At 37.3% G+C, this 12,156-nt stretch overlaps 1 protein-coding gene across 1 annotated transcript; it reads right to left on the bottom strand.

Moving 5' to 3' along the window:
- Window positions 1–439: 439 nt before the first annotated feature.
- LOC132173886 (large ribosomal subunit protein eL20z) lies at window positions 440–6,870 on the bottom strand. Its single transcript, XM_088514128.1, has 4 exons — window positions 6,535–6,870; window positions 4,417–4,500; window positions 1,353–1,467; window positions 440–595 (listed from the first exon to the last, which is right to left on the bottom strand). The coding sequence occupies exons 1-4, from the start codon at window positions 6,750–6,752 to the stop codon at window positions 536–538; spliced, it is 477 nt and encodes a 158-aa protein (XP_088370254.1). The 5' UTR covers window positions 6,753–6,870; the 3' UTR covers window positions 440–535.
- Between the last annotated feature and the right edge of the window lie 5,286 nt (window positions 6,871–12,156).

The raw sequence follows: 12,156 nt of genomic DNA, 5'->3' as shown, positions 1-12,156 counted from the left end.
TGTTCCCAACGACGAGATCTACTTATTGACTGATATTGATCGTTGGAATCCTTCTCCAGCTACTTGCTTGCTCATACCCACATCATGAGATCTTTCTTTGTTCTACCTAAATGAATTTGTTTTTGTTTGGGTATGGATTTGTTTGATTATCTACAACTGGTGGTTGTTTTGTCAAAAAAAAAAAAAAAAAGATTTAAGCCAAAAAAACAATTTTATTTTTAAAACCGGTTACCGGATCGGGTGCAAACCGGAACCGGCCGGTAACCGGGATCCGGTTCCCGGTTCCGGTTTCCCAAAACCAAGAACCGGGGTACCCCGGTTCCAGTCCCCGGTTTTGGCCAAAAACCGGAAAACCGGACCGGGTTGACACCCTGGCATTGAGGGATCCATACCATTTTTTTTTTTTAATTTTTTTTTTTTTACTTTCAGAAGTTTCATGATAAATCTTCGAACATATCCATACTCAATAAAATTTCAGGATTACAGACAAACACATGCATCCATTTTGGTACCTATACAGCTCTTCACTGAATGATCACCAATCATCAGCCCCTTTTGTCGCACCAAGAATAACAGCAAGGATAGCAAGAATAGCCTGCACATAGAGCAGTATCATAGAAAGTGTTAGACAAGCCAAAATTAAAAGTTTGATCCTTGCATTTCTGACTCGAGGGATATATTGCACAAAACACCCTACTTGTAAAGATTTCTCGGCTTGATCCCTGTAAATCATTGCACAACATAAAATCTCACCCGAAGTTACAAGGGGGATAAACATTGCCAACAATAAATTGAAATCACATGTGCAAAATCCAATTATTTTAAGGGTAGACAAAAAGAAGTGAAGATGAAATGGGATAGAGGGTGTTCTAAATAAAACAGGGGTTTTGGATTTGATAATAGGGTGTATTGGTTACAGAGTTCCAAAGAGGCCATTGGTCTGATCTTAATCAATATATTAGAATTGCAAAGGGAGGACCTTCAAGTAGGGTTGACTTTCAGCTTGAAGATTCCACGGCTGTGTATATCGTTTCCAAGATCTGACTATAACCAGATCAAAGTCACATTTTAGGTAAAAATTCTGATAACAGATTTTTTTGAATTGATATGGTGGTAGCATTTTTAACCAAAAAGACAAAACATAACGGAAAATCTCCTATGATACCATCTTGACTAGCATTCAAACTGAATCTGCATTTAAATATGGCTTCAAAATATGTCTACTAGCCATTGTGCACACGCATGGGCACAAATAATTTAAGGATGTTTATGAAACTTAAAAGAATAAATATTTAACAATTGATTTTTATTACATGCACGCAGAGAGAGAGAGAGAGAGAGGTGCTACTCACAGCAACTGTGCAACCGATATATCCTGGTTTCTCTCGATAATCAATTCTGCCACAAAATAGAATAAGTGCCCCAACATACCAAGGGATAGCAGCAAGGAAGAAACCAATAATAAACCTCCAAAAGAGCAATTTTTTTCTCAGAATTAACAGCTCATAATATTTTACTAAAATTATAAGACGGATAGAGAGAACTAAGATATGATAAATATCCAAGACAACATCCTTAATAGGTCGCATCATAGAAATAACATTAGATAAACGAAACTGAAGGCATACACATGGTTCCAGTAACCAAACTCAAGCTGTGGAAAAGAAAAAAAAATAATGCCAGCCAACAAAATCCAAAACCCAAACCACTTTCATTAAAGGTAAGTATGCAACTCATTCCCAGGCTGACTGAGAGAGTAAGTGATTTAGGAAATTTAGACATAAATGCCCAGGCAACGGAGCAGCCACCAACTTTGAACTAGATTAGGCCACTGACTGTGATAGACTTATATATATTATAAACCCATGTACACATGGAGTATCCAAAAAAAACACATAGCAAGCAATAGAAAACAAGTCAAGAAATTCATGAAAACTAAGCAAATTAAGATCTAAAGCAACTGTCCAATGGTAAAGAGTTTTGAAAAAGAAAGACTTTAGTTTCACCACTATCCTCTCGCAGTCTTCAATACTTCTATCATTTCTTTCCCTCCAGAAATACCACAAAAGGCAAGACAAAACCATCTTCCACACGGCTGTACATTGAAAATTACCTCCCAACCCTTTTCAACAAGCAAGAAGGTCTACTAAACTTCTAGACATAAGCCAAACTAACCCAAGACAACTGAAGATAGCACTTCACAAAGCATTGACTATCTCACAATGGAGAGGAAGATGACCTACACTCTCCCCACTCATTTTACATATGCAACACCAGTCAACCACAATGACATACTGTTTCCTTAGATTATCCATAGTAAGGATCTTTCCTAGGGCAACTCTCCAAGCAAAAAACACTGCTCTTATTGGAACATTATGCCCCCAAATACTCTTCCAAGGGATAGGGGTGCTCTCATGAGGTACAACGACGTTATAGAAAGATCTAACACTAAATATCCATTTCTTGGAAGACACCCGAAGTAGTTTGTCTTCACCTCTCTGTCTCAATCTAAAAAAATACACATATTAAAAAATGAAGTAATGACATCATTTCCCAATCATGGGCTCTTCTGATAAAGCTTATATTCCATTGACGAAAACCACTAGATAACTAAGTAATTTTCCACATGATCATCTTTTACGCAAGCAAAAGTTTCCTCAAGTGCTTGATCCCTACACCACAAGTCGTGCCAGAATCTAATCATGGAATCATCTTGAAAACACAAGCTCACTTTTTAATGTGTGGAGGATGGCCTCGTTACATATAAAAAAATAAAAAACATGGAGGCCACAGCCTCCTCTTCACCGGGGATAGGCCTCCCGTCCTATCTCTAGTATCCAACACCATAAGGACCCACCCCTCTTTTCCTCTCACAAAGGTGCGAAACTACCCTCACAAAGGGGAAGGTGTGACCCACCTCCTTGAGAGGCGTGGGGTTAGTTGTATACTTCTGTAAAGGGGAGACTAGAGAGGGTGAAAACGCACCCCCTCTGTACCTCTTGCAGAGTCATAGGGATGGGTCTTCCACCCCCACACAAGGGCTCCACACCTCTTGCGGAGGCGTGGGGTGGGTTGTCCACCGCCTGTGTGCCCCTCACAAAAGAGGGAGAGGGAGACCCACCTCCCCAGTCAAGTGGAGGTAAGCAGCTGCCACTTGTAGAGGTTGGCCTCCAATAGGCTTTTTCAATTTTACATTTTTTTTTTCCGCACCGGGGGTTTAGTCCCCAAAGACATCACTTATTCAAATGTGGCCCCCCATCGAAAACACTTCTCAATTTTCACTTTTTCAAAAACTCTTTTCAAAACCAAAAACATTGTTTGAAAAATTTAGCAAACAAACCCTTAATTGCTCTATCAAGACCAAAGCAATCAAAAGGCCAAAGAGAAATTTCAAATCCACTAGGAAAGGCATCAAACTTGAAGAGTCCCACCCTATCATTCTCAAACAAGTACCTTACTTATACATATGTGGTTTCTCAATTACATCAGTTAAAGCATTAATTCAAATATTGTGGATACACTCAAGTTTCCTTATCAGAAAGAATGAACAATAGACAAATAACATACAGCAAACCGATGCCGGAGCAAATGAGCTAGAGTGGTTGCCTCAATTTACTAATTTATGTAAAACTAATATTGAGTACTTATTGACAGCAAATACAAGAATAGAGCAAAGTAGCAGAAGGTGCCTTGAAAGAAACATTAAAGAATAACAAATACTGAAATACAAGAATAGAGCAAAGTAGCGATTCAAACAAACATAAGTTGACATGCATACAAAAATCAATAAACAACACTTATGCCCAACAAGCTAATCTCAATTATATTTGTGACATAATTTAGGAAGTGGATTACACCACATTAGAGTAGATTTTAAACCGAGGAAGAGAATAGATCCCAAACAATACACTCAGATCCTGATTTGAACCCCAATTAATGTCTTTCTTGTTTGAGTCTCTGAACATATCAACTCCTACTCTCCTACATGCTGCTGCATGCCAGGAAGTTAGAATTTGCACATTACAATTGTTTGCCTCGAAACGTTGACCAGATAAGGTTACACCTCCACATACTCCGCATTAACAAAACCAAATTGCTGAATATGTATTATGAATTAATCTTGAATTTCTGAAGTTGATGCCTACCTCTATGTATTCTAAGAAATGTAGTGTTAAATTATGAACACTAAAATATCTTAATTAACTTTTACCAGGTCTTAATCAAAATTCCCATTTCAAATCAATTATATGTGAAAAATTGACACCTGAACCCGCAAACTGGCAATGGAGACTTCATTAAAGGATAAAAATACAAAAAACAAATAGTAAATTTTTGTTGAATCTATATGTTGACTTAATATTTGGAACCTATAAATCAGTAAAATCCAAGCATAAAGAAACAATGGTGAAAACTTACAGGAACCAGCCAACACCTATACCACAGCAAGGAAGGCGACGCTCTCGCACTGGTATTCCCTCAGCCACAGTGTAACCTTGAACAAAATTGAAGACATCCAATTATATAACGAAAAAAGATTCAAATGCCAATTAGCACAAATGAAGACTTTTGAAGCATGATGGTGAAGGTTCGCTTAAACTATACTAACAAATTAATGTATTGTATGGCTAGCTGTTATTAAAAATGGTATACACCAGATAATAAGATTGGAATCTGAAATATCATGATCTCTCACAAAAGATATCAACCAGAGTACTTACAAATTTTCCAATCAATAGAATTCCAATAGAATCATTAAAGAATCCAGAAGACAAGTATCATTTGGAGTTGACTCCATCTATGACTAGTCTGCAATTCCTCGCATTAACTGGTTTTGGTAGCTAGTGTTATGAATTTAATAGCATAAAAATTCTTTTTATTTCCTATTATTTATAAATTTAGTTTTTCCTATTACTTATATGCTTGGTTGTTGTGCTCCTGCACAGTTGCGCAGCTACGTTTAAAAATCACAAAACTTGTGCACTCCATATTGGCTTTAATTTACTAATCTCCAAAGGTTAGTAATTGATTCACATTATTGCTGTACTTTAGCTCCACTTTTGACTTACAACCAAATCCATTTAGGTGACCGGAGCTCCATTAATCCAGGTTGGAGGCAGCATATGAAGCCATCGCCTTTTTGCACATTTAACGTGGATGGTCACAGATGATATCAGCTTGAAATGTATGCTTAGTGGTAGACACAAGTAAAATAAGTTATTAGTAGCCCATATACAACAACAACTCATGCATATAAAAGATCGCCCAACTCCCCGAATTTTTTTTAATCCCCACTTTCACTAACAAAAAGACTCAAACCTACCTTAAAAAATATGTTTGGAAACCTCCAGCAAGCATACTTCTACCAATATCAACACATATGCAAAGAACTTACTTTCTTATTAATCCCTCTGAATGCAATTTCAATTTGGGGCATTTGTTAACAATTGGGGACCGCCTTTTCTATAATTTTATAGGGCATCCATATTTTTTGATAAAGAGTTAGAAATTGTTATTAACACACCCTAATACACATGGAGTATAAAAGATAAGCACAAAACTATAAGATCTAAAATTAAGACTTCAAAAGAAACAGAAAAAGAAGAAGTAGCCGAGCTACATCATGCTGTCAGCCTATCAAATATCAATCAATGATGACGAGTGGTAGACCTCGCCTGTTGGAGAGGGCAGTTTGGTAGTCTTCATTGTGCAGTAGCGTAAAAGTTGGCTTCTGTCCCGCCTAATGTGGTGTATATGGAGATAAATAACGAAATTAAAAGCTTTTTTCTTCAATACCCTTTACCACTAAACGGCCGTCTTTGATTGCCTTCATTTTTCCTTTTTCCGTAATTCCAATTAATTATTAAAAAAAAGAAAGGAAAAATTACAGTTTACCCTTATTTTCAATTCGAACATCAAAATTTCAATTTTTGCAATCCACACACATAAAGTTTCAATTTTTTTCAATTCGATCAATATTATCTCAAAATTCTCATATTGCCCATGATCTTTTTTTTTTTTTTTTGCGAAAAATTTTTTTTTTGAGGTGCAAAAATGGCCAGATTGGCAAAGAGGTGACTACAACCACCCTGAGTTTTTTTTTAAAAAAATTTTATAAAAAATAAAAAAATAAAAATGATAGGCCATACGAAAAGTTTTGAATACAATTGGTCAAATTGCAAAAATTTAGAACTTTGAAAAGGTGAATTGCAAAAATTGAAACTTTGGTATTCGGATTGAAAAACGTTGTCAACTTTGGAAGGGTGAGCTGTAATTTCCCAAAAAAAAAAAAAAAAAACATTTCCAATGATCTTAACAACACAAATAAGAAAAATCAAAATACAAGGTAAAACTGCTCTCGATAGATTTCACGATCTAACTTCACTTTGAACTCTGTATGCATATAAGTACATAAGTTCACCGGAAAATCAGGGATCAAACCCAAGATAGTAACCATTCCAATTCACCACAACCAAATCCCAAGAATTCATTAACCCCCAGAACCAAAAAAAAAAAACGAAAGAAAAGGAAGTACCTGGAACGGTTTCATATACTTGAGCATAGTACTGAGGGGGCGGAGGAGCGGAGGGCTCGGTGGCGCCGGGCGGCGGGACAGGCTGAGGCAAGCTCATGACGGGCGGCGGCGGAGGATAGTTGGCCACGCCTTGGAAGGGGCCGTACTGACCCTCATACTGCTGATGCTGAACATGTTGGTGTTCGGCGGGGACTCCTCTGTTTTTCCCTTCTTCGCTCATTTTTGTCGGATTTAGAGACAGTTGAGTTGGGTTGGGTTGGGTTGAAAAGATTTTGGATCTTCTTGGTATTTGGGTCAATGAGACTCTTACTCTCTGTTTTGGTTGAGAAGTAGCAGTTGAGTAGTAAGAGCAGTCATGCGTAAGACTGGCGTGCGTGTTATTATATATATATATATATATATAACGTGCTGCTTAAATAATTATTTAATTATATTTTATAATTAAATAACATTGGCGTATATTACTGTTCATGCACGCCAGTGTTATATATATTACTAGCCGAGTAGTAAATGCTCATATCAAAACTCTTACGCGTGCCAAGGGTTGGAACCTCGAATGTGGATGTAATCTAGCCTGGACCAATAACAGCCTTACACGTGCCATTAGTGACATTGTGTTAGCTCCAAGCCTCCAACCATGTTAGGATCCTAGACTTGAAATTTGGGATGTTAATTTGCTTGGACATGTGGGTTTCAAAATGTTAGAGAATATATGTCCTATCTTGAAATGAAATATATTAAAATCATATTGTATGTAACGTACGTTTTATAAGAATTATTTGTAATCGAAAGCCCATAAAGCGCATAGGGGCCGCCTGGAGCTCAAAGTGCGCCCTCCTCTCCGACCTTGTCAAGCCGGTCTACACCTTTGACGCGCTCAAACCAGCTCACGGTCTTGATGGACGTGAGCTCGGCGATTTGCAATCTCGACGGGAAGAGCGGTCGCTGGGACTATCTCTCCGCCGAGAAGACCGTGCTCCCTAGAGTTTACTTCGTCTTGTCGTCGGTTCTTGGAAGTGAGAGAGAGAGGTAGAGAAAGGGAGGCGCCAGGCGGAAGTGGAAGTGAAAGAGAGAAAGAGACAAGAGAAAGAAAAGTAGAAAACCCTAAAGTAAAAATAAAAACAAAAAAAAAAAATTAATATATATATATAAAATATTAAAAAAATATTATTATATACATGGACCCGGTTTCGGTATTCCCGGTTAAAACTGGGTGCCAAAAACTGGGATCGGAACCGGGGTCCCTGGTTTTTTATTTTTTCTAACCGGAACTGGAACCGGTTCCCCGGTTTCCCGGTTTTCCGATTTCCCAGTTCCGATTCCGGTTTCCCGGTAATTTTTGACACACCTAGTAATTAGATTTTATTTTATTTTTGTTATTTATTTATTTTTCCATTTAATTATGTTTTTCTTCAATTGTTAAGGATAGAAATCGTGGATTTGATTTGTAATTAATTACCTTGAATTTGAGGGATTTGTTTTGTATTTGAAATCACCTTAAAGCTCTATTGATAAAGTCATGTATCCAAATCACACATCAAGTAAAATATAGCCTATAAGGCTTTAACATATCGATGTAAGTAGGGGTGGGTATGGGTATGGATCGGATTAGGTCAGGTTTGGAGGTTTTTGGCTACCTGACTCGCACCTTGCGGGTAGGGCTGTTAAGTGAGCGAAGCGTCTCGCGAGCAAGCTCGGGCTCGGCTCGCATAAGATCGACTCGTGCTCGACTCGAATATTATATGAAGCACTTCGTGAACACAAATCCTAGCTCGAATATTAAACGAAACAAGCTCGGCTCGACTCGGCTAACTCGTAAGCAGCTCGTGAGCTCGGCTCGTATATTTTTTATTAAGTAACAAATAACAATATTTAATCAACATTACTCATTTACTCAATAATAACAAATATATTATATACCTTTGTTTTTTTTTTGTTATTTATGTATATGTGTGTATATATAATATATGTATATATTAATATAAAAACATATAAGAAATATATATATATATATATATATATATATATATATATATATATTTTGTCATTAATCATTTTATCATATGATATAATCATATAGTACAACCGCACAAGTTATTGTGTCATTTAATACAAATATTATAATTAGATAGTTTATACTTTGGAAATTGGAATCGTATATATCACATAATCATTAATCATTATATAATCATATGGTATATCTGTATAAGTTATTGTGTTATTTAATCAATACATTATAATTATATACTTTATTCTTATAAAACATATATGATGTATCACATGATCTTAGATCTAAGATAATATTAATATTAATTGTGAGATAATATGATCATAAAATTTAAGTATGAGTATACGATCATTAGATCATATGAATTTATTACTTAGAGTTTGAGTATTTCGGTTTTCTTGCTTCTGTTTTGTAATAAGGCTTGGCCACTCGATCTGCCTACTTGGATGTGAACTGAAGTACTGAACTTTGATCCAGATCTTTTAGGTCGTAGATGTGAATTTTAGTCCAAACCTTCGAGTTGTGGACATGAACTTCATCCTGGCTTTTGGGTTGAAGAGGAATTTGCGCTACCTATGCATTGGATTGCGTCTGTCTTATGTTTGTTTAATGTTCTTTAACATTTTAGTTGATTTTGTATGGATGATTGTGATGTTGGGATTAATCTATTATATTTGTTTAATGTTCTTTAGCATTTTAGTTGATTTTGTTAGTTTTAATTGTAAGGTTGACATTAATTTGATATGTTTGTTTAATATTCTTTAGTATTTTAAGGTGCAAATTATTCTGGATGATTTTTATAATCTAATACATCTAAATTACAAAAAAAAAAAAAAAAAACAAAGTCGAGCTCGAGCTCGAGCTCGAGCAGGGTACATAGCCAGTCGAGCCGAGCTCGAGCAGCATAGTCGGGCTCGAGTCGAGCTCGAGCCTGACTCCAAAATAAACGAGCCGAGCCTGGACAGCCAAAGCTCGCCCAAGCTCGGCTCGTTTACAGCCCTACTTGCGGGTATTGAAAATATCACCCGAGACCCGGCTAGACTAAATAGTATCCTTTGGGTCTTAGATTTTGAGGTGCGGGCAGAGCAGGGTGGATGATTCGGGCTTTCCGAGGCGGGGTGGGCGAATTGGAATTTGAAACAGTCAAATAAACAGTTTCCTTCAAAAAGACTGTTGAATTTCTCAATAAAAAATTATTGGAGTTTGTGACTTGGAAAAGTCAAATAAACATTTAGCAAGGCATTACGAAATAAACATTTTTCTCAATGGAAATTAAAAGTGCACGGGAATTGTGGTGGGCCTTTATGAGTGTGTATCACTAGGAGGAATTGGAAGACAACTCACGTTTGAATTTAATTCACTTATCTTCTTCGATTTTGCAAGGCATTACGAAATCCAACCTATGAATCCATCGCTCTCTAACTTCTTCAACCTGTAAAACTACTACCTTCGGTCCTTTGGCTTAGTAGGCTGATTGTAGAGAGATATTTGTTCAGATCTGTCTTCCATCTTCGAGAGCTTTTGGGTCGGGGATTTGGAAGAAATGGTTTGTGGATGTCTCAGGGTAACGAGAAAGAGAGAAGGCTGAGCGGTGGTTGAAGGAAGAAAGTGAAGAAAGTGATTTAGTGAAGACGAATGAGTCTCTTTTGTGTTGTTTTGATAGAGAGAGAGACCTGGACGGCTAGACGTGGACGAAGGTGGCTGACCAGTGCTCTGAGAATGGTGGTAGGACCTGTGGAGGTGGGAGCGGCGTAGACGAGAGAGAGAGATAGAGAGGCGTGAAAATTGAGAGTGAGAGAGAGAGAGAGGCACATGATTGCAAGAGATGAGTTGGAAGGATTAGGGTATTGATTTTTTGTTATGGGGCGGGTACCTGCATAAGCAAAACATTTATAACCGCGACCCGCCTCGCCCGCACGGGTTGGCCAAAATCCAACCCGGTTATGCCATTTTAACCTTGAAATCCGGTCTGTGTGGGTCAGACCAGGGCGGACGGGTCGGGTATTGCGGGTTTGGGTGGATTTTGCCCACTCTTAGATGTAGGTCATAAACCGAATCACCTAAAATCTCCGTGTTTACTCTATTTTTATTATCTCTCTTTATTTTATTATTAGTTTCCATACCATCAAATCTAATTACAATCACTCTTATAAAAGGTACGTAACAACTCTAGCAGACTAGGGTTTGTTCCCTCTAGCCGCCAAAGAGAGAAGTGAGATTTGAGACGCCCTCCCCCCTCCCTTCTTCCTTCCTCCCCCTCCCTTCTCGCCTCTTTGGAGGTCTTTCTATCCACCTATTTTGAAGTCCTACTTTGCTTCATCGGAAGAGTTATTTGTAATTCCTCCAAAACTGGCCTTGACCAGCCGGGCAGGGTTACTAGCAATTACCATAGTTTAACTAATTGGTGGCTAAATGGAGAACCATCTCTTTAAGCATTATCAGAGTTAATGCATAGGAAGGTAAAGTAAATTTGAGAAGTCTATAATCATAATAAGTGCAAGTATAATCCTCAAATTAAAGACATGGAGCAACTAATAATAATATAAGGCAAACCTGATAACAACATAAAGATCTTAAAGCAAAGTTTGTGGTAGCGACCATGTCACCCTTGGGTTCTAGGAACAAGCTCCCTATAAGAGTAATAGCAAGCGTAAGTCTAACGACTTAGTAACTAAATCTCACAATTGGGTATGATATGAGCTTATGATTATTAAGCAAAAATAAACTTGCAGTTTTGATAAACATTGAAAAGAGATGTTGTCTCCGTTAATATACCTTAAAAATATCATTTGGTTTGATAAATGATGGTGTACTTCTAGCGGCAATTGCCTAAGTATGTTAATGCAGAAAACTAATGTTTTATAAGTCATAACTACCATATATGGTTTACCCGAGATATTACTCATTCTCAGTAGGGGTGACACTTTCTCAAGGGACCTGTAATACAATACCAATGCCCCGACTATTTTATGCTATCGTACATAACACTAACAGCCCGACTGAGTTCGACCTCGGGTGGCCCACGCTATTAATGATGTACGTCCTGTAGTGACCAACCATTAGGCAATGGCTGCGCCGGTCACGAAACAATCATTGGATCCAATGCCCATATAACATCACACACATTTGATCATAGAATCAAGTCTATATAGTAAGCCCATGGCCATTATACCGCACGTATCAGTGTACTATGTCATACAATGCATCTTATCAACTAATTATTAAAGCAATTACCAAGTTATTACAAAAGGTTTCCCTCTCCCCAAAAAGCCACAAAGAGGTGGTGGAAAACCTCACAAAGAGGTAGTGTATTCTCTACCTAGAGAGAAGGAGGAGCTTCTCTCACTAAAATGAGAGAAGCGGGTTTACGATTGATCTTAAACTACAAAATAAAAATTAAGAAAAGCTTTATAAGTACAAGCCATGGACCATGGTGGCCTAACTATTAAAAAAAAAAAAAGAACTTAGAGGTCTACATCTTTTGTGTATTTTAGTGATTGATCCATCATTATAGGTTTCATCGGAGCATAAAATTCTCACATGTTCAAAAAAAAAAGAAGTTAATTTAATTAATTAATTAATTTTTTTTTAAAAAAAAATATGACTCATTCATTGG

Source organism: Corylus avellana, chromosome 3, assembly GCF_965113065.1.
Source record: "Corylus avellana chromosome 3, dhCorAvel1.hap1.2, whole genome shotgun sequence".
Taxonomy (NCBI): Eukaryota; Viridiplantae; Streptophyta; class Magnoliopsida; order Fagales; family Betulaceae; genus Corylus; species Corylus avellana.
The sequence above is the reverse complement of the archived record's forward strand: the minus strand, read 5'-3'. Positions and strand labels throughout refer to the sequence as shown.

Excerpts from the sequence above, each read along its gene's own strand:
- LOC132173886 (XM_088514128.1), bottom strand. The coding sequence starts at position 6,752 with ATGAGCGAAGAAGGGAAAAACAGAGGAGTCCCCGCCGAACACCAACAT. Across the intron at positions 1,468-4,416 it reads ATAGGTGTTGGCTGGTTCCT|GTTTATTATTGGTTTCTTCC; the intron begins GTAAGTTTTCAC and ends GCTCTTTTGGAG. Across the intron at positions 596-1,352 it reads ATATCGGTTGCACAGTTGCT|GCTATTCTTGCTATCCTTGC; the intron begins GTGAGTAGCACC and ends CTCTATGTGCAG.